Consider the following 23737-nt stretch of genomic DNA (forward strand, 5'->3'; position numbering starts at 1 on the left):
GTTGAAAACGAAATTGCAGATTGAAGCAGAAAATGAAATTTTATTGCTACATGAATAGTAAAAACTGGAATTGCAAAACCTAAAATTATTCTTTCTCCCTAAATTGAAAAGAACTTCTAAACTAAAACCTTGGTGCTGTTATATAGGTTCTCATCCCCCAAAGCTTACAAATCTGTTTTAAGTCCAAGCCCATTAATAAAATAAAATCTGGACAAGATAAGATAAGATTTGATAAAATAAAATCTAGATGAAATAAAATCTAGATAAGATAAGATAAGATAAAATATAGATGAAATAATATCTAGATGAGATAAAATTTGGATAAGATAAGATTTGGTAGAATAAAATTGTCTGCTCGTTTCAAGTCCAAGCCCAATTCCGGATTCAAGCCCAATTGCTTATAATTCTCCTGAAATTAAATTAAAAACAAAAATTAGTCCAATAGGCCCAAATGATAAAACTGCATAATTAATTTGACAATTAAGGCTAATCAGTAATTAAAATGGTGATAAAAAAGGTTAAGAAATAGGAGAAAATGATGACACATCAGTAGGCAGGGCTGATTCCTTTGAGGTCTGATATGTGCCACCCAATTGCTGCTCTGTATTTTTTTAAGATTTCTACCAACCTATTTTCTTCTTCGGATGTGAGCTCATTACTGATCACCACAGGCTTGGTCTCATTCTCATCCAAGAACACGTACTTCAGATGGTTGGGCAATGTCTTCAACTCTACCTTGGTTTTCTCAAATGGAATCTCGCTTTTTAGTTCTTCGAAACTAGTCCCCCTCACATAAATGTTGTCCTCACGATCCAAGTCTTCCAAGCAACCCCTTAGATCTTCTTCTTCTTCACTAGTTAGGCAATCAACAACATTTATTAAGGCTTTCTCCAGTGAAGTTTGTGTAGTTGCAAGAGTGCTAATGTCTTCTTTATCGACCTCCTCCACCTTGAAGCACTTCTTGTCCTCCTTTGGGTATTTTATTGCCTCAAAAAGGTTGAAGGTTACCTTTTGGTTGTCAACACTCATTTCTAGATTCCCATTCCCCATATCTACCACACAGTTGGCAATTAGCATGAAGGGTCTGCCTAGCATAAGAGGAATCTCTTTGTCTTCTTCTATATCCATGATAGCAAAATCCACCAGAAAAGTGAAGTGGTGGACTTTGACGAGGACATCTTCTACCACCCCGTATGGTCTATGATTGATCGGTCTGCTAGCTGAAGCGTCATCCTGGTAGGGTCTATCTTCAGATTACCAATTCTTCTACACATTGATAGGGGCATCAAGTTGATGCTTGCCCCTAAGTCGATGAGGGCCTTTTCTACCGACTCATTCCTTATAGTCCAAGGGATAGTCACGCTCCCGAGGTCTTTGAATTTCTTTGGCAGCTTCCTTTGTATCACCGCACTGTAGTTGCCTTCTACCACAATGCTCTCATTATTGATGTACTTCCCCTTCTTGCTGAGGATGTCTTTCATGAATTTTGGGTAGAGTGGCATCTGCTGTAAGGCTTCTCCAAATGGCATTATTATTTCCAGCCCCTTGAATATCTCCATGAAACGCTTGAATTAGCGCTCCTTATTCTTCTTTGAGGGCACTAAAGGATATGGGGGCTCCTTTAGAGGGGCTGGTGGCTCTTCTCTCTAAGCCTATCGGGCTAGCTAGCTTTTTGGTCTTAGAGATTAAGACCTTCTTTTCTCCTTCTTCTTCTTCCTTCTTCTCTTCTTCTTTCTCTTATTCTCTGTCTGTCCTTCCTTCCTCAGACTGGTCTCTTTCAGCTCCTTCTTCTCTTTGTGCTCTTCCTTGGCTCTTGTCAGCACTTCCTTGCATTCCTCCTTTGGGTTTTTCTCTGTATTGGCTCCAAAGCTACTAGTGGGTCTTTCAGCCATTTGTTTGGCTAATTGTCCCACTTGAATTTCCAGGTTCTTGATAGAGGCTTCTGTGCTCCGGTAATTAGACATGGATATCTGCATGAACTAGTTCAGTGTCTCCTCAAGCTCTTTGGTTTTCTCATGAAGATCTACCCCTTGGTTGAGATTCTGGGCTGGCTGAATTCTTTGCTCCTTGTTGAATTGATTTCCCAGATGGTTCCTCCAACTTGAGCCTTGTGTGAAGTTCCTCCCTTGATTGAATCTCGGCGGTCCTCCTTGGTTGTAGCCTTGGAATCCGTGGCGATTCTGTATTCCCATGTAATTCACGTCCCTGGAAGGATCTTCTTGGACTATATACATTATCCTGGCTCGTGTGCTCCTCCACATATGTGGCATCCCCCTATCTGCATAACTGAAGAGTGAAAAGGACTTACCGCTTGTAGTTGTTGTGGAAGCTTGCTGAGGGTTTCCGTTAGGGCCTCTATCTATTGGGATCACAGCTTGTTTTAAGCCAAAGTTGCATCTTGGGTTATGAGTTCCAGAAGGCTTCTTTTTGTTGGTGTGTATGCTCGATCATGAAGGATGGCGTGATCATTGGCCGCCATGTTTTCTATCAGCTCCAATGCCTCCTCCGGTGTCTTTAGCTTGATTTTCCCCCCGCGGATGCATCAAGGAGTTGCTTTGATTGTGGTCACGGGCCATCTATAAAGATGTTTGGCTGCACCAGCTCACTATACCCATGTGTAGGCGTCTTTCTGAGTAGTCCATGGAAACGGTCAAGCGCCTCGTTGAGGGATTCATCAGGAAATTGATGGAGGGCCAAGTCCTTTTAGCAGTCTTTGGCTCTGGAAAGTATTTCTTTAGGAACTTTTCTACGACATCTTCCCAAGTCCACAAGCTATTAACCTTAAAGGAGTGTAGCCACCTTTTTGCTTCCCCTGCTAAAGAAAAAGAAAAGAGATTAAGGTGTATAGCAATTTCAGGGACACCGACTATTTTTACCGTGTTACAAATTTCTATGTAGGTGGCTAGGTGAGCATAAGGATCCTTATTTGGTTGACCATGGAAGAGGTTTCCTTGTATTAGTTGTATGAGAGAATTAGGATACGAAATGTTAGCCGCTTGAACCTACGACCTTGCAATGCTTGTGAAGAATTGCGGAGTAGCTGTACTAGAGTGTCCTCTAGTGTAACTCATCATGCACGTTCCTCCTCCATTTGAATGTAGATTTGTGGAGAAGGAGGAGATGAGGTCTGACTACTTCCTTGTGCTTCTTGCTCCCTTCTTTTTCTTGCAGCATTGTTACGCCTGCAAGTGGCTTCAATTTCCAAGTTGATAAGGGCTAAATCTCCAACTGCAGTTCTACCTTGCATACACAAATACAAGCACTTCCATGAAAATTATGGAAGAAAAGAATGGAAAATAAAAATTATGAAATAAAGAATAAAAGAATTATTATATACAAATTGAAAATGTATGGCAACCAAGTACGAAGACAAAATCCCTGGCAGTGGCGCCAAGAACTTGTTAACGGTTTGGCAAGTGCACCAAATGTCCAAGTAGTAAAACTCGGAAGTCCGAGTGTCAAATTCCGCAGGGATTTTGTTTTGTACTTTTATTGTATAATTTTCAATTTGTAAGGGAAGAAATAAAGAGTGGTGTAAAAGAAGTAAAAAAACCGTAAACAATAACAGATAATTATAAATAATAGAGAGCAAAAGAATTAATTAGAGAATTCGATGGAATGCGAATGTTAGGACCTAACATGCCTTGTTTGCTTAGGATGTATGATTTTTGGATTTTTCTTTATCAATTAGGTGAATTTATCCTCCCCACATCTATTCAATTACTTGTCCCTGATGCCTCACGATGACAAGCCTATTTTACCTGCATATCTCCCAAATGCCTTTGCAAAGATTCAATAGATAAAACGCATGAAGCCTTGATTCTAGATGTGTGCTTGAATGCATGGGCATAAAGTTATCATCCTATGTCTAGCAATGATTTCATTATGATATCTTTTATTTTTTTGTTCAATTAGAAGTTATCCTCTGTCGAGCGCCTAACCCCTAAAACTGATGCATGCATATCTTCTTTATATTTTTATTAAGAGTTACCCTCTATCGAGCACCTAACCTGTAACATAATGTAAAGATGAATAATTAATGAAATATAAATAGCCAAGACAATAGGATAGAAAACACATATTACATTGATAAATATGGAGTACATCATACATCTCTTTGGCTTTTTAGGCCTGCCAGGCCCTAACTAGGGGTTTAGCCTCTCATGGCCATTGAGGGCCTTACACTGAAATGGGGGTATAAGAATTGGTGGAGAAGGGATGGAAGAAGGGAATAGAAAAAATGATGAGAGAGAGAAGAGAATTCCCTAAGGAAGAGTTCTCAAACTTTAGGTAGGTATGAGAGTGCTCTGAGACTCGGTGTGTCCTTTCTCCTTGGCTTGACTCTCATTTTATAGTTTCTGAAGTGAACTTGGGCTTTCGTGCTTGCGCTTAGCGCGCTCTGCTTGCTCAGCGCAGATGCACGTTTTCGCGTTTAGCGCGTGCTGCGCGGTTAGCACTAGTGCTTGTTTGTGCGCTTAGTGCGGCGCCTTTGGACTGGGCCTGATGTTAAATCCTCAATTTTTCTTTGTAATTCCTATATCTTTTTGCTTTTTTATATATGCAGCCAAAATTTGGAAAAACATCAATTCTTAACAATTGGGCACAAATAACTGCTAAATAATTATTTTTAAAGACAATTTCGCTTTATTTTTCATTATCAACAACACATTTATTTAGCAGTTATCACTTTACATGCCTCATGAAACCTAAACACACTTAGTGGAGAATCTTGGACATGATCTTGGATTAGTGGGCTGAACCATAGCTAAAATTCACTAATCATAATTAGTGATATTTTGGCTCCACAAATTCAGGTGAAATTTGAATAAAAATTCAAATTTTCCTCCAATTGTGTGTGACACTTAGGCTATAAATAGAGGTCTTTTGTGTGCATTTTTTCAACTTCGATCATTTGAGAAATTAGACTTCAAAGTTCAGACCTCATTAGAGGCATAAAATTTCATGCTCCCTCTCTCCTTCTCCCTCCATTCATCTTCTCCTACCTTCAAGCTCTTATCCATTGCTTCCTATGGTGGTGAGCTTGTTCTTGACTCATCTCCTTGAAGTGGCATCTCCAATCATCTTTCTTCCTTCTCCATTCAACTGACATTGATCTTTAAGAAGCAAAGGACTCCCTTGATGAAAAAGATTCAAGGCCTACAAGCTCCACATGGAGCTACATCAATTTCTTTCTTTGAACCCTTAGTTTTTTTGTTTATGACAAAAGGGGGAGAAGGTTAAAAGAATTTTTGATCTTGTAAGGCGCATCTCTTAATTAATGCAAGTGGTTTATGGAACAATCTAGCTGCTTATTTTTGTTGTTGCTACACACACACATACATATATGCTTGCATGATCATTGTTCATACTTATCTCTTTATCATGCATTAAAGCTATTGAACTGAGGGGGAGTTTGTACATTTTTTACATATATATCTGCTTTATTTTACATAACTCATAATCATGCCTTATCATCTCTATCTTATCATGATTATGCTTTATCTCAATCAAAATTTATATTGTTTGTCATCATCAAAAAGGGGGGTAGATTGTTAGGTTTGGACAGTTCACTGACCACTAGAAGACCTATCATATCTTAGATTTTGATGATTACGTGAGTATAAATTATTGATGGAGTAATGAGTTATTGTTAAGTGAATAGGACCTACTGTGTAAAAGAGATCACTTATTATTATCACCTTCTACAACTCTAGTAAGTATGCATCAACTCACAAGTGAAAAATGGTTTTGTTAAGATATATTCAACGTCCAACATGCTCTTAAATTAATCGTGACCACTTTTTGTGAAAACCTGAGTTGTTTTTATATGCTTACTCTAGATTTAAATCACGTATGCACTTATCTTATATCCTCATAAGTGATGTCCAACAAGGCACTAAAGGAAAATGTTAGCTACAAAGGAAAGTGCATGTTGTCACTTTTCAAATTCTATATTTGCCTCTCTTTATTTGAAATTGGTGACATTTGAATTTAAGGAAATGACATAATAGAAAGGAATAGAAGGAGTTTACAGAATATTCTTCAAGGATCGCTTTCATTGAGGAAGAAAAGCACATGTAGTTGTTTGTACTATTATTCCTATCCTTTCTATTTATATCACACCATGTGGTTTCACCTCCAGCTATGAGACAACGGTCATATCAATGCTCAGCACTGATCCTATAATGGATTCTTCACTGAAGTCTATAAAAGGTGCCACTTGCTCAAGAAATCAATAAAGAATATACATTAAGTGAAAAGTGATCACAAGTTATCTAAAGCGAAACTCTGCTAAATTAGTGGACGACACACTCAACACTTAAATTTTTCATCCTTTGCTAAAGTTTATTTGTATTTGAGCTAACTATATATCCACTCTGAGTGTTATTGAATCTTTATAGTCATTCAAACTTTTGTTTGTGAAAGCCAGGAATGGCTTAGTGTTAAACAATACTCGAGTATTCTTATATTCAAAGAGAGTATAAGGGTGTGTTAGGACTGGCACAGAGAATAGTCATACGGCCAGGAGTGGCAAGATAAAATATTTGTTTGTAATCAAAGTTCTAATTAGTAGAACTCTTTACAGTTGTGTAAAGGAGGATTGGACATAGCTTTGTTTGAGTGAACCAATATAAACCAAGTGTTTCTACTTCTCTCTGAATCTATTTGTTTAAGTATTCTTTTAAGCTCATCTTGATATGCTTGCTCACCAAGTGTTTATTTTAAAAATCTTTGTGAAAATAGTGTTTACTTGTTACTAGATGGCAACACTTTATTTTCATCAAAACTTGTTTTTCAACACAATGGATGACATTGTTTGTATCTACCTTTCTTATCTTTGTGACAAAATGCTTTTATTTGTTTTGATTAACACACTAGTCAACCCCACTTCTAGTGTGACTATAGATATTTCAAAGTTTGTTGTTCCTCTCAACTTAAATTGTAAGACCCTTCTTTATATAAAGGATTTTTCTGATCATGTTCAAAATTTGTGGAGTAATTTAAACTTGTATTTAAAAATCCTTCAAGTACATAGAAATATGTTTCCCTATTTGAAACTCGTATATCAATTGTCTCGCATGAAATTTTTGAAAGGAAGATTATCCTCATTAGCTCGTGATACATGAAATTAAATGCCCATCAAGGAAAAATTGTTCTCCAAGAAACATCTTCATTTTATCAAATGCTCAATTTCTTTTAAGCAAGTAAATTATAATAGATTTCAATTAAACAACCTCAAATTCATCATTAAACAACTTTATGTTGGACAAGAGACCTCAATAACTTAAGAGAGGGGTGAATTAAGTCTTACAAAATTTTCCACTAACAAGCTTTTAACCCCCTTTTAAATGATAGGCTCAGAATGCAGAAAAAGAAGCAACAATCAATTTAATAATGTTCTTTAAACGTGCAAGACAAAATTGATTGCAATAAAATAAATAAGATAAGGGAAGAGAGAATTGCAAACTCAATTTATCCGTGCCTACGTCCAGTCCTCAAGCAATCCACTTGAGATTTTTCACTATCTCTGTAAATCCTTTACAGACTTTGAACACACCATGGGATTCATCACCCTTGTGTTCAAGATTCTCCAAGAGACAACCAATTTCTTGATTACAATTCTCACAATCCAAGAGACATCCAGTCTCTTGATTACAATTCTCACAATCCAAGAGACAATCAGTCTCTTGATTACAATTGAGTTTATGAGATGAATAGAAAGATTTTTCTCCTTTAGAGTAGATGATACAAATTGAAGTTCCTAGAAGGATTCTCAATAGATTTGCAAGTGTTTGACCAAGAGTTGTTGAGAGAGCATTTGACAATTAAGTTCTCTTAGAATATCTCTCTCATGCTTTTTGAAGTCAGACACACATATATGTAGGCCCATCGTGCCTTTTCAAAATGGTTTGAAGAGATGTGTCTTTTCAAAAAGCTTTTATGAAGTTTTCTCATTGGTAATTGATTACAGGTTTCTGGTAGTCGATTACATAGTTATATTTTGAAGGGTCATGACTTTTCAAAGCATTTTTCTGAAGTGTTGTTACTGGTAATCGATTACGAGATTCAAAATTAAAATTCAAAACCATTTTTGAAAGTTGTTTGCAAACTTGTCTTCTGGTAATCGATTACAGCTCCTGGTAATTGATTACTAGAGCCTTTGCTCTCTTGGAAACAATTTGTTTTAAGGCAAAAACCAATCAACCAATGAGAATGTTTGAGGCCTTATCTTTTTCTTGATCTTGTTTGCTTGACCTTGAATTAATCTTAAAGCAATGTTAACCTTTCAATGTTTGTTGAAGCAGCCTTGTATTAATTCTACTTTGGCATCATCAAAACCCTGTATTCGTACACTCACATTCTCCCCCTTTTTGATGATGACAATCATTATCAAGTGAATTCTTTTTATCATCATCAAAACCTGCATTATTCAATTCTCCCCCTTTTTGATGATGACAACCATTATCAAGTATATTATTTTTTACATCATCAAAACTTGTATAATTCTTTTTTACATCATCAAAACCTGCATGAGTCACATTCTCCCCCTTTTTGATGATGACAACCATTTGTAGTTTAGGAGTAAAAAGAATATCTATTTGTGTTGTTCACTCCTCCTTGATTTTGCAATGATTACTTATATGAAACGGCTGAAGTTTTCATAGATTTCATACATATATAAAAAAAACGGTCTTAATAAGATAATTCCCGTTACTATCTCATCTTTTATCTATCTCTCCCCCTTTTTTAACATAAAAAACAAATCATAAGCAGAGAAAAGAAAAGCATTCGGCAATTTATAATGAATTAAAAGAGTAGAGCATGCCATACCATTCAAAGTATCATTTCTTGGCCTAAAAGAAAATGTTATCGCTTGTTGGAATATATCAGAATCAAATGATACCAAAAGGCCTTTATCACATAATTGATAAATACTTAATATACTATGCTTAAGACCATCAATAAGTAAAACATTTTCTATGGAGGTAGAGAGATTCGTACCTATTTTTTCAACTCTAACAATTTTACCTTTGTTGTTGTCTCCATAAGTCATATATTCACTATCTTTGGGAGAAATATAAATAAACTTTGATGCATCTCCTGCCATGTGTTTGGAGCAATCGCTATCAATGTACCAACTTTGCTTCAAGGAGTCCATCATTCATATAATCATATTTTGATTTTGGTACCCAAATTTTCTTGGGTTCTTGAATATTAGTCTTGACTAAGGATCCTTTTGGAACCCATACCATTCTTCCAATGATACTACCATTCTTTCTAATATAACATGTTGATGCACTATGATCTTTCATACCATAGTAAAAGCATGTTAACAAGGGAGAACTAGCCTTTTGAGTGGAGGCAAAGAAATTTTTATGCATCTTTTGTTGATATTTAGGATTATATCCAAATCCAGCCATATCAAAAACACATCTTTGTTTTGCTAATATAATATTAAATTATTTTTACCAAGAGTAAATTTGCCAAGGGAAATTTTTAAATCTACAATTTCTTCTTTGAATTTATCACAACATTCACATGAATGAGATGCTTTATTGTTTTCTTGTATTGAGCATTTTGTAGAAGATTGGTTTTTATCTACTGATTTTAAAATATTAACTTCAGATTTAAGATTTTCTAACTCTACATTTAATTTCAAAATTTCCTTTTCTAAACTTGAAATAGTTTTCTTAGAATATGAAACTAATTAGGCAAGTTTGACAGATTCTTTATCCAAGCCATTAAATGCATCTTGAAGTTCATCAAAAGAAATAGATAAATCATAGTTAGAAGACATTACCTCTTCTCCGCTTTCATAGTCTTTGGTCATGAGGCCTAGATTTATGATTTCATTTTCTGAATCACTTGATGAATCCATGTCATTATCTTCCCAAGTGATGTATTCTTTCTTTTCTTTGAAATTTCTCTTGTCAGATTTTTCCATTCTTCTTTTAAAGACAAGACAATCAAATCTCAAGTGCCCAGGTTGATCGCATTCATAACATTTTGGGGCTAAGGAGGAATCTTCTCCTTTCTTCTTTGGATTGATGTTTGATCTCCTTTGATTTCCTTTGTTTCTAAGAAATTTATTGAATCTCTTCACAAAAAATCTGAAATCATCATCTTCTTCTATTTCATTCAAGTCCTCTTTGTCACTTTCTTCTTGAATAAAAGATGATGAGGCTCTGAGTGCAATTCCTTTATTCTTTTTGTTATTCTCTTCATGTTGATGGAGTCTAATAAGTTCCATCTCATGTTCCTGAAGCTTTCCAAAAAGAGTTGCAAGAGACATGTAAGTAAGATCTCTTGATTCTGCAATTGTTGTTACTTTTGGTTGCCATTTCCTGCTTAAACATCTCAGCACTTTGTTAATGAGATCTTCATTAGGAAATATTTTTCCCAATGATGCAAGATGATTAATTATATGCGTAAATCTCTTTTGCATGTCTTGTATGGTCTCATTTTCATTCATTCTAAATAGTTCATATTCATGTGTGAGAGTGTTTATTCTTGATCACTTGGCATCAGTTGTGCCTTCATGGGTTACTTGTAATGTATCCCACATTTCTTTTGCATTTTTACAATTTGAGACTCTGAAATATTCATCCATGCCTAATGCAGAAGTGATTATATTTTTGCCTTTAAATTGTATTGAACCCTTCTTCTTTCATCATCATCCAATTCTTCTCTAGGTTTTTTTATAGTTGCATTTCCCACTACCATTGTAGGAATGAAGGGACCAATTCTAATGGCTTCCCATATATTTAAATATATGTCTTCTACAAAGATCTGCATTCGGGTTTTCCATAATGATAACCCTCACCATTGAAAACAAGAGGCCTATTAATAGAATTTCCCTCAGAAAATGGAAAGTCAGATGAGGCCATAATTATTCTTGAAGTTTTTCAATTTTAAACAAGAATACTGCTCTAACACCACTTGTAGGATAAGTGGCCTTAATAACTTAAGAGGGGGGGTGAATTAAGTCTTACAAAATTTCTTACTAACAAGCTTTTAACCCCCTTTTAGATGATAAGTTCAGAATGCAGAAGAAGAAGTAATAATCAATTTAATAATGTTCTTTAAACGTGCAAAACAAAATTGATTGCAATAAACTAAATAAGATAAGGGAAGAGAGAATTACAAATTCAATTTATACTGGTTCGACCACTTCCCGTGCCTACGTCCAGTCCTCGAGTAACCCACTTGAGATTTTCCACTATCTCTATAAATCCTTTATAGACTTTGAACACACCTTGGGATCCATCTCCCTTGTGTTCAAGATTCTCCAAGAGACAACCAGTCTCTTGATTACAATTATCACAATCTAAGAGACAATCAGTCTCTTGATTACAATTAAGTCTATGAGATGAATAGAAAGATTTTTCTCCTTTAGAGTAGATGATACAAATTGAAGTTCCTAGAAGGATTCTCAATAGATTTACAAGTGTTTGGCCAAGATTTGTTGAGAGAGCATTTGACAATTAAGTTCTCTTAGAATATCTCTCTCATGCTTTTTGAAGTCAAACACACATATATATAGGCCGATCGTGCCTTTTCAAAATGGTTTGAAGAGATGTGTCTTTTCAAAAAGCTTTTCTGAAATCTTTTCACTGGTAATTGATTACACAGTTATATTTTGAAGGGTCATGAATTTTCAAAGCGTTTTTCCGAAGTGTCGTTACTTGTAATCAATTACAAGCATCTAATAATTGATTACAAGATTCAAAATTAAAATTCAAAACCCTTTTTGAAAGCTGTTTGCAAACTTGTCTTCTGGTAATCAATTACAGCTCCTTGTAATCGATTACCAGAGCCTTTGCTCTCTTGGAAACAATTTTTTTTAAGGCAAAAACCAATCAACCAATGAGATTGTTTGAGGTATTATCTTTTTCTTAATCTTGTTTGCTTGACCTTGAATTAATCTTGAAGCAATGCTTAACCTTTGAATGTTTGTTGAAGCAACCTTGTATGAATTCTACTTTGGCATCATCAAAACCACATTCATACACTCACACTTTACTCTTCAAAGGTAAATACATGTTTACATCGTTGAAATTGTATACATAATACACTTATAGTCACATACAAAAGAATAATACATAAAAAAATGCAAGCCTAGTCTACCCTCTTATATACAACAAAATGATTAAGACTTAGAGTAGTGACTCAATATAAATCTAACCCTTATATACACTTGAACTCATGTAACATCCTTTGAGAATCTTCTCTTTGTCAAACAAGCCCATCCACATCCTTAGCATTTGTCATGACCATTTTATTCCATCTTTATTGTTAGCACCAAATCATTAATTTTTTCTGCAAAAATGTTGGATGCATGTGAGTTTCCCTCCTCTACTAAAACCAACAACCAAATGACCTTTGGTCACAAAAAATCATCTTTGGGTGGAATTCTCATGAGTCTTACTTGTAACCTTATCGAACTAGTTCTTAATTCATTGTATATTCGGGCATGCTCCCATTGGAACTCCCAAAGTTCAATGGACTTACACAATTTAGTTGGATGAATATTAGGAGTACACCCCTTGCCATGGTACATTGGCAAGGCTCTCACCAACTCGGTTATGTCATGCATTTGTCAAGGTTACCATGTGTCGCAACCTACCCTTCGGCGGGAGGGCGACGCGTGACTCGCGGGTGCGTGTTCCAAGAAAGGAATACGCGCGGAGTCGCCACCAACGTTTATTTGAGGAAAACGTCGGAAAAACCGGAAAAGACGTGATCTACGAACTTTAAGTGAAAGGTTCGGGAGTTGTATTTACGCACGGGGAAGGTATTAGCATCCCACGCGTCCGTCACATGAGACGACAGCCTTTAATTAAATGTGCAAACATGACTTCAATTTTTAAGTTTCCTTTTACGTCTTTATTCCTTTTTATATTTTTTATCTTTTTGCGGTCGACGAGGGTGTTTCCCTTGCTCCTACGTATTCCTTAATTGCGATAAGGAAATCAGACCTACGTAGTTCTTTGTGAACAAAGTGTTTGGTTAAGTTGTCTTTATCCTTTTTGCAAGACATGTTTTTATTGAATGAAAGGTCATTTAAGGCGTCGGACCATTAAACAAACTTTCGATTCTTTTGAAAAGAGAGAAGACATTAAGGCATTGGACCATTAATGTTCTCTTTATTTTTGAAAGAGGTAATAAGTTACATGTTGATTTTAGGCCTTTAGAAACCTACACTTAACTAATAAAAGCGGGAAAGACCATTTCAAGGCGTTGGACCTTTGAAAATGGCTTTTTTAGGTGATGAGAAAAGTTTTGGTTTTTTATTTTAGCCTTAGTTTCACTTTGGTTATTAGTCGGTTCGATTAAGAAAGAAAAATCCCAAAGAGAAACGTCCGATTGATTTTTTATTTTTTTTATTTTACTAAAAGATATTTTTATTATTATATTATTATTTTACCTCTTTTTGGTTTCCAACGTAGTTACGGCATGACCGAACAGTCAGATTTCATTTTAAACGAAATTAACGGATATTACAATTCAAACGATCAGCGGAAATTTATTTTATTTTTGATTTAGGCGAGAAAATGACTTAAGCAAATGACTGAAGCACGTCAAAAGGGGGTACAGAAAGTAAATGAAACGAGAATAAATGTACACAAAACAAATGGGGACCACCACGGGTACATAGAATGAATTGAAAAGCTCGATTTGGAAACTTACCCGTTGAAGAACGAAGAACGGATGAAGAACGGTGAATAACGGAGGAAAACCTTCACGGATTTGCTTACGGAAACATCTCGGAAGCGTTACGGAAGCACCTCAGCTTGGATTTTCTTCACGGAAACAATTTTTTTTCACCCAAAACAGCTGAAATACATCACCAGGGGGATCCGGAACCCTTAGAACAGCCCCATTCAGCCTATTTATAGGAAAAAGGGGGAGGAAGTTGCCGCCCAGCTCGCCCAGGCGAGCTGGGTTGCTTCCTCCAAAAGCAATCCAGCTTCAAAAATCATTCTGGAAGGCCCAATTCAAAATTTCAAAATTGCTATTTGCACCCCACAATTTGGATAAGCTCACCCCCCATTCTTTCGTAATTTACGGAAAAGTTACGGAAGCATATAGGACTTGATTTTCTTCTTTTTTTCTCTTCCCTCTCACCCGTATTAAGTTAAATATGCTTATTTAGGGTTATGTGAATTTTACGGAAGCATTATGGGTGTCCCGGAAGCCCCAAAATCCCATTTTTTAACAAAACGGGGGAGATGGTTGCCACCTAGCTCGCCCAGGCGAGCTAGGTTGCTTCCACCTTACGCAAGAAGTTGCCCAAAAACCTCTAGAAGGGCCAGATTCGAAAATTACTATTTGCACCCCCCATTTTACTAAATACACCCCCTTTCCCTTTTTTTTGCTAATTCTTTTTCCGTAACGTTACGAAACTTTACGAATTTCGTAACGACACTTATTTTTTTCCCGTAAGGTTATGAAACCTTGCGGATTACATAATCATCCCCTTTTTGACTTACGGAATGTTACGTAACCTCACGAATTGTGCAACAATGCTTCCTTTTGAGTTTCGGCATGTCACGGAACTTCACGAATTGCCTAACGATGGGTGCCAAGTACCTCAAAATGGTCAAATGAAAGTTGCATGCCACCAAGCAAAGATCCCCGGACGAAATTAGGGTATGACAATTGCCCCTCTTTACTTGTCTTTTATTGGAGATAAAAGGGAAGTAAAGATAAGACACTAATTTCGTTCGAGCGAAACACCTTTCGGCCAGTGAATCTTCCTGCCCGCGGAACCTGCAAAAATCTGAAAATGATCAGTACCGACACATCATTCCGATACTGTCGAACTTGTTTCTCTTGGTTGATACAAGACGCAGAATGACCATAATTTGTCTCTGCATTTTGTTGGACACGATCGAGCCTGGGTGGCGAAAAGGTGTGCTGAATGACAAAGGGCGCAGAATTTGTCTCTGCGCGTTTATCACCCAACTTGCGAAATCTGAATGATAAAGGGCGCATAATCTATTTCTACACGTTTAGCCACTCAGCTTGTTGTTCCTGAATGATAAAGGGCGCAGAATATGTATTTGCACGTTTATCCACTCAGATTGTTGTTCCTGAATGATAAAGGGCACAGAATATGTATCTGCGCATTTACCCACTCAGCTTGCTATCATGCTTTGAGTCTTAGAGATAGCAAAAGAAAGTTTATACGGATAACCACTCGGGTATCTCCGCCCGTCAGCGTGACACAAATGTCAGTATGACAGATCTTGTGAGCGCGGAAGATGACGTAAATCTCCGCGTGTCAACGGTCTTGTTGGGCCGCGATTGACGAATGGTGCAGAAGAAGACGTTAGTCTCTGCATGCTATCAGGCTTTCTGTCTTATAGATAGCAAAAAAATGTTTATACGGATAACCACTTGGGTATTTTCGCCCGTCAGCGTGACTCAAATGTCAGTATGACAGATCTTGTGAGCACGGAAGATGACGTAAATCTCCACGTGTCAACGGGCTTGTTGGGCCGCGATTGACGAAGGGTGCAGAAGACGACGTTAGTCTCTGCATGCTATCAGGCTTTCTGTCTTACAGATAGCAAAAGAATGTTTATACGGATAACCACTCGGGTATTTCTGCCCGTCAGCGTGACTCAAATGTCAGTATGACAGATCTTGTGAGCGCGGAAGATGACGTAAATCTCCGCGTGTCAACGGGCTTGTTGGGCCGCGACTGACGAAGGGTGCAGAAGACGACGTTAGTCTCTGCATGCTATCAGGCTTTCTGTCTTACAGATAGCAAAAGAAAGTTTTGAAAGTGCGGACAACCACTTGGGTATCTCTGCATGTCACGTGACTCCAGTGTCAGTATGACAGATCTTGTGGGGCAGCCGACAAAAGCGAGGCTCTTGCTCCTACGTATCCTCAAATGAGGAATTCAGACCTACGTAGTTCTGGATAACTTGTGAGACTAAAAAAAATAGTCTCAGTGTTTTCTTCACTAAAATGCGAACATGCTTTAGTAAAGAGAGAAAACTTCCAATTAATCAGAGCAACATATGCCTTTCGGATGAAAAACAATGTGTCTACCGGGGAAGGGGAGTATGCTAATGAAATCCTCCCATAGCCTCAAATGAGATTTTGGATGTTAGCATTTCGTTTCTAAATGACCATTTAGAGGAAACACTAGGTTTAGCAAAAATAGAAAAAACTCACTCAAAGTGTATCAATCTCGCACAGGTAAGTGTTTCATCCTAATTCCAAACCATAGATATGTCATGACTTGACTTTGCAAATCATTTCCTATCAAATCAAAGATTACATGCGCGATCATGGATCAATAGGACTTTTCTTGGGAATTGGGTTCTTTTGATGGGAAATTTGGCTCTAAGTTTTCTGGCCTTTTTCTTTTCTGTTTTTGTTTTACGCGAGGCGAACAAGTCACCGACGCACAAGATTTTGGTTGGCAATCTAAGGGAGAAAACCACTTTAGGTCGTGGTTTCCTTTCCGTCTTTATGTTTATTTGGTGACAATTCTGTATTGTTCAGATATCATCTGGTCCAACGACCTTTCTGCACCTTTCCTCTGTTTTCCTTCGATCCTTGATCGGAAATTTTCTTTCCTTCCTTTTCTTCCTCCCACTCTTTGATTTGGGAATTTTCCTTCTTTTCTTTCTTTTTTTTTTTGCTTTCTCCCACTCTTTGATTTGGGAATTTTCCTTCTTTTCTTTTTTTGCTTTCTCCCACTCTTTTTCTTCCGAGGGTAAGGATTGACATTCTCACCCTGGGTCAATGTTTATGGTAAGTTAGGATTTTTGGCTCAAGGCTTGTAAAATGGATAGACATGACACATGTCATGGTTTGGTTTGGTTCATGGATAACAGGGATGCCCCACATTATTTCCATGACACGAATGCAAACATGATGATTTGGAAATTTTATGCAAAACTGGTCATGCATGCACCTATGTGGACACTCAAGTGTCAAATGTTTATGGTCATGCGATGCTAGGGCTCAGGATTCATTTCCTCTATTTTAAGTCAACCCAATGTTTCCAAAATATGTTCTTTTATCAATTTGTGCATTTATCCGAGTCCATTTTGGGTCTTCGGAAAATTTTCACAGCATTCACCCTTCAGGTGTATACACATTTTTTCCAAAAACTAGTCATGATCAGTAAATTTTTCAAAGAAAAGTTGGAAGTCATCTCTTTTCAAAAGCATGTTGGTTTTTCAGCTAGACAACTTATTTTTCTCTTTTCTCTTTTTCTTTTATCATTATCATTTGTTTATTTCTTTTTCTTGTTTGTTTTTGTTTTTTCCTTTTTTTTCATGAGGTATTTTGCTACCTAAACATGTGTATATTTTTGTGAGGTATTTTTGCTATATACATGCATATCCAAGGTATCTTGCTACCTAAACATACATATATATGTTTTGTAAGGTATTTTTGCTATATACATGCATATCCAAGGTATCTTTCTACCTAAACATACATATATATTTTGTGAAGTATTTTTTTTGTTACATACATGCATATCCTAGATATACATATATATATTTTGTGAAGTATTTTTTGTTACATACATGCATATCCAAGGTATCTTTCTACCTAAACATACATATATATATATTTTGTGAAGTATTTTTTTGTTACATACATGCATATCCAAGGTATCTTTCTACCTAAACATACATATATATATTTTGTGAAGTATTTTTTGTTACATACATGCATATCGAAGGTATCTTTCTACCTAAACATACATATATATATTTTGTGAGGTATGACTACCTCCCGAGCTTGTGCTCGTTTTATTTAAATTCCTAGGATCATGAGCAACTAGGTGTGTCCTACTATGACTTGAGAAACAAAAGGTGATCAAATAACAAGCAGAAATTTAAAAGTTACAAGGTTGCCTCCTAGTAGCGCTTCTTTAACGTCTTGAGCTGGACGCCTGATGACTTGTCGGTCACGGACCTAGTACTTTGCTTACCTTTGGCTTTGGACTTGGTCGCCTATTGGTCGGCCATGTGTCGTAGGCAATACTCTAACCTTTTTATGGATGAGCTGAGGGGCTCTGGAGGTGGCGACGGTGCATTTGTTGCCTGTTGCTGGCCATCCCCAGGCTGTTGTGGTGTTTCGCCCTGCGCCTGCCTGGGGGCGTAGTACTTCTTGATGAAAGCTTGATTAGTAGGGGACCTGATGACCTTGCCGGGGGTGACAGGCACTCCGTAGAACTGACAAAAGCCCGTAATCAGAGCTGGAAACCCCAAGACCCTGTTGGACTTCTCCGGGTCCGCTGGGAGTCTTGTGAGCACGATCCCTGCAAATAGTGGATGGTATAAGAAATCAGTTGAACCATATGCATACTTACCTATGTCGGGACGACACAGACCAACTGATACATCTGCAGGGGGAGATCGGCATTGCGGTCGCTGGGCAGGATGTTGCTAAATAGCAACGTTATCCATATCTGTGTAAGAGGGGTCATGTTGGTGCGCATGATCCACACTTGTCTCTTTGCAGCGACACGGGTGAAATCTTGCCCCGGTATGCATAGTAGTTGCGTGATAGCCTCCCTCTCTGGTTTTGCTCGCACAGTTGGCCCTCCTCCAATATCAAGGGGTGGCCCAGGAAAAAGAACTGATAAAGGGAAACTACTGGCCCCTTAACCAGGAGCGCAAGTCTCGGTTAAGCATTAAGGGTAGAGGACCTTAAATTATCTTAAGGTGTGAATATGGAGCCCACTGAAAGTGAGGAAGCGTAGCCCTCTAAAGGCAAGGGCGTGCAGCCCTCCGAAGTTCAGGACGTGTCGCCTTTTGAAGGCGAGGCAGTGCAGTCCTATGATGGTGAGGACGTGCAATCCTCTAAAAGTGAGGGCATGTCGCCCTTTGAAAATGGGGGACATGTAGTCCTCTGATGGCGAGAACGTGTCATCCTCTAAAGGCGAGGACGTGTAGTCCTCTGAAGGTGAGGACGTGTAGCCCTACAAAGGCGAAGGTACATGACCCTTTGACGGCGAGGACGTGTAGTCCTCTGAAGGTGAAGGTACATGACCCTTTGAAGGCGAGGACGTGTAGTCCTCTGAAGGTGAAGGTACATGACCCTTTGAAGGTGAGGACGTGTAATCCTCTAAAGGTGAGGGCGTGCGGCCCTCTGAAAATGGGGGACATGTAGTCCTCTGATGGAGAGAACGTGTCATCCTCTAAAGGCGAGGATGTGTAGTCCTCTGAAGGTGAGGGCGTGTAGCCCTACAAAGGCGAAGGTACATGACCTTTTGACGGCGAGAACGTGTAGTCCTCTGAAGGCGAGGGTGTGCAACCCTCTTAAGGTGAGGACGTGTATCCGAAGGTGAGGACGTGTAGTCCTCTGAAGGTGAGGACGTGCAGTCCTCTGAAGGTGAGGGCATGTAGCCCTATGAAGGCGAGGACGTGAAGTCCTCTGAAGGTGAGGGGATGTAACCCTCTGAAGGCGAGGGTGTGTGATGTGCCATCATTTTCTCCTATTTCTTAACCCTTTTTGCCCCATTTTAAATACTGATTAGTCTTAATTGTCAAATTTATTAGGCAGTTTTATTATTTGGGCCCATTCAGCTAATTTGATGTTTTTAATCTAATTTCAGGAATTAATGAAGCATTGGGTTTGAATCCAGAATTGGGCTTGGGCTTGAATCCAGAATTGAGCTTGGACTTGAAGAGGACATACTATTTTATTCTACAAAATTAGATCTTATCTTATCTTTATCTTATCTAGATATTATTTAGATTTGATCTCATCTAGATATTATTTAATCTAGATCTTATCTTATCTAGATTTGAATTTCTCATCTAGATATTATTTAATCTAGATCTTATCTTATCTAGATTTGAATTTCTCATGTAGATATTATTTAATCTAGATCTTATCTTATCTTATCTAGATTTGAATTTCTCATCTAGATATTATTTAATCTAGATCTTATCTTATCTTATCTAGATTTGAATTTAATTTATTTATGGGTCTGGATTTAAAACAGATTTGTAAGCTTTGGGACTGAAAAACTATATAACAGCACCAAGGTTCTAGTTTAGGCTCTCTCTTCGATTATTCGTTTTTAGTTTTAGTCTCTCTCTCTCTCTCTCTCTCTTCTTCTCTCTCCTATTTTCGTTTTTAGTTTTAGGCTTTTCTTAGACACTTTTTTGTTTTGCAATTCCAGTTTTGACTTTTCATTTTAGCAATAAAATTTCGTTCTTCAATCTATAATTTCGTTCTCTATTGATTAATGGAAGGCTAGATTTTCTGGTGTTGTTCCTTTTGAGGACGAAGCCCAACTCTCTTTGAGGTTTCGCTTGCAATGTGGTTTCCTGGCAGTTTTCCCTTCACCAGTTATCCCAATTTCGTGAATATTAATTAGTGCACGCTTCGTGTTCGATTAATTGCCTCTGAGCCTAACTTGCGTTCATGCTTAATGGACGAAGGGCTAACTGGTGTATGTGGTGCCTAATCACGTATTGAAAACCCTAAGTTGATTTTCGCTTAGTAAATTGAAATAGGGTTGGATTAAGTGGTTGACTGTTAGGGACGAATTCTCCATAACCCAGGATAAGAGAGTGGCTTCTGAATCAGAGGAAACAACCCGTTTTTAGTATTAGTAGTTTCGTATTCCATTTTATTTGTTATGCTCTTTAATTACCAAACAACCAAACCCCCCCCCCCCCATCGTTACTGTTACTGTTACTGCAAATATATTATGAACATTTGGCTTGTCACTGCTCGTTGGGAAACGACCTAGGATCACTTCCTAGTTACTGCATTTTCATGTTTATTTGATTCGGGTACGGCCTCGATCAAATTTGGCGCCGTTGCCGGGGAGCAGTGTCCAAAGGTTCATAATAGCTAGCTATTGTTGTGTGTTTAATCCTTTCGTGTTTTATGTTTAATTGTTAGTATTGTGTTAGTATGTGCGTTAGTGTTGATTAGTGTCCTGGTATTTTGTTTAATGTGTGTTCTGTTTCAGTTTTACCATTAAGCGTTTCCCCTGTTTCAGTCTTGGGTGTTTTGCTGTGAAGATTGTGCTTGAAAACAGAGTAGTAGTAGAAATCAGCTTGCGGAAAAACAGGGTAGTAGTAGAAATCAGCTAGAGACGGATTTTAGCGACCACCCATGCTGAATTATTTGGGATTTTTTGTTTTAGTAGCTAGGGTTGTTATTTTTGGCTGAATTTTTTTGTGGTAACTTCTTTTAATCCATATTTTGTGGGAAAAATAGCTAGAGCCCTTAGTTTGGTCAGATTTGAATGTTCCAAAAAACTAGCAAATTTTGTCAAAAGTTTTTTATTTTACCAGTTTTATTCACTTATTTTTCTTAACCTACCATTTTTAGCTTTCATAGTTAGACTTCGAATTTTTGTCTGAAATTTTTTGTGCTATCTTCTCATCATTTTATAAGGTTGCTCACAAAATTTCAAGTCATTTGGATATCATTTGAGGGTAGCTGTAGTTCAAACCTACACCTTTATTTACATGACAAGGCAACTAGTTGTGTGCATGCTGAATGTAGTGTATGACTAGAGGCAATCCATCTGACTTACAACCCTTTGATCCTGAGATAGATAGGACATTTCATAGATTAGTTAGGCATCATTTTATACCTTTTGATCATTCTGAGCATTCCATAACTGGTGAATCTGTGCATTCTGTTATTGGTGATTTTGAACATCCTGATCTTGAGCATTATAATTTTGAGCATTCTGATTCTGAGCATTCTGATTTTGCACATTCTGAGAACATGGCACAACCTCCACCTCGTGAGAGGACTCTAAGGGAAATGGCTGCACCTGATTTCACCTACGAAAGCTTCTGCATCCAATACCCTGATGAGGATGTCCCATATGTTCTTAAGATTGGACTGATTCATTTGCTTCCAAAGTTTCATGGCCTTGCAGGTGAAGACCCGCACAAACATTTGAAAGAATTTCACATTGTCTGCTCTACCATGAAACCCCCAGATGTCCAAGAGGATCACATATTTCTGAAGGATTTTCCTCATTCATTAGAGGGAGTGGCAAAGGACTGGCTGTATTACCTTGCTCCAAGGTCCATCACGAGCTGGGATGACCTTAAGAGAGTATTCTTAGAAAAAATTTTCCCTGCTTCCAGGACCACAGCCATCAGGAAGGATATCTCAGGTATTAGGCAACTCAGTGGAGAGAGCCTGTATGAGTACTGGGAGAGATTTAAGAAACTATGTGCCAGTTGCCCCCACCATCAGATTTCAAAGCAGCTTCTTCTCCAATATTTTTATGAAGGACTCAGTAATATGGAGAGAAGTATGATAGATGCTGCCAGTGGTGGAGCCCTTGGAGACATGACTCCTGCTGAAGCCAGAAATTTAATTGAGAAGATGGCCTCCAACTCCCAGCAGTTTAGTGCCAGAAATGATGCCATAGTCATTAGAGGAGTGCATGAGGTAGCTACAAACCCATCTGCATCATCTGAAACTAAGAAGCTTGAAGGCAAACTGGATGCGTTGGTCAACTTGGTAACCCAGCTGGCCTTGAATCAGAAATCTGTACCTGTCGCAAGGGTTTGTGGTTTGTGCTCCTCTGCTGACCACCATATAGACCTTTGCCCTTCCATGCAGCAACCTGGAGCAATTGAGCAGCCTGAAGCTTATGCTGCAAATATTTACAATAGACCTCCTCAACCTCAGCAGCAAAATCAACCACAGCAGAACAATTATGACCTTTCCAGCAACAGATACAACCCTGGATGGAGGAATCACCCTAACCTCAGATGGTCCAGCCCTCAGCAACAACAGCAGCCTGCTCCTTCCTTCCAAAATGCTGCTGGCCCAAGCAGACCATACATTCCTCCACCAATCCAACAACAGCAACAACCCCAGAAACAGCCAACAGTTGAGGCCCCTCCACAACCTTCCCTCGAAGAACTTGTGAGGCAAATGACTATGCAGAACATGCAGTTTCAGCAAGAGACCAGAGCCTCCATTCAGAGCTTAACCAATCAGATGGGACAATTAGCTACTCAATTGAATCAACAACAGTCCCAGAATTCTGACAAGCTGCCTTCTCAAGCTGTCCAAAACCCCAAAAATGTCAGTGCCATTTCATTGAGGTCGGGAAAGCAATGTCAAGGACCTCAACCCGTAGCACCTTCCTCATCTGCAAATGAACCTGCCAAACTTCACTCTATTCCAGAAAAAGGTGATGACAAAAATTTACCTAACAATTTCTGTGCAGGTGAATCTTCTTCCACAGGTAATTCTGATTTGCAGAAGCAGCACATTCCCCCTCTTCCATTCCCTCCAAGAGCAGTTTCCAACAAAAAAATGGAAGAGGCAGAGAAAGAGATCTTGGAAACGTTTAGAAAGGTAAAGGTAAACATACCTCTGTTGGATGCAATAAAGCAAATTCCAAGATATGCCAAATTCTTGAAGGAGCTGTGCACTAATAAGCGGAAGCTTAAAGGAAGTGAACGGATTAGCATGGGCAGAAATGTCTCCGCATTGATTGGTAAATCTGTTCCTCAAATTCCTGAAAAATGCAAAGATCCAGGTACATTCAGCATACCTTGTATCATAGGGAATAGTAAGTTTGACAATGCCATGCTAGATTTAGGAGCTTCTGTTAGTGTTATGCCTCTGTCTATTTTTAATTCTCTATCTCTAGGTCCCTTGCAGTCAACTGATGTGGTAATTCATTTAGCTAATAGAAGTGTTGCCTATCCTGTTGGTTTCATAGAAGATGTCTTAGTTAGAG

The 23737-nt window shown here is 38.1% G+C and overlaps 1 protein-coding gene and 1 non-coding gene across 2 annotated transcripts; both read right to left on the reverse strand.

The window, feature by feature from the left end:
• Positions 1-1181: 1181 nt before the first annotated feature.
• On the reverse strand, positions 1182-1559 carry LOC114386115. Its single transcript, XM_028346118.1, has one exon. It carries the CDS (start codon positions 1557-1559, stop codon positions 1182-1184), a length of 378 nt encoding a protein of 125 aa, XP_028201919.1.
• A 20566-nt stretch (positions 1560-22125) lies between these two features.
• Positions 22126-22232, reverse strand: LOC114388766. Its single transcript, XR_003661563.1, has one exon. It is a non-coding gene; the product is annotated as a small nucleolar RNA R71 (small nucleolar RNA).
• Positions 22233-23737: the final 1505 nt, after the last annotated feature.

The sequence above is a fragment of the Glycine soja genome, chromosome 15 (genome assembly GCF_004193775.1).
Source record: "Glycine soja cultivar W05 chromosome 15, ASM419377v2, whole genome shotgun sequence".
Taxonomy (NCBI): domain Eukaryota; kingdom Viridiplantae; phylum Streptophyta; class Magnoliopsida; order Fabales; family Fabaceae; genus Glycine; species Glycine soja.

Excerpts from the sequence above, each read along its gene's own strand:
- LOC114386115 (XM_028346118.1), bottom strand. The coding sequence starts at position 1,559 with ATGGAGATATTCAAGGGGCTGGAAATAATAATGCCATTTGGAGAAGCC.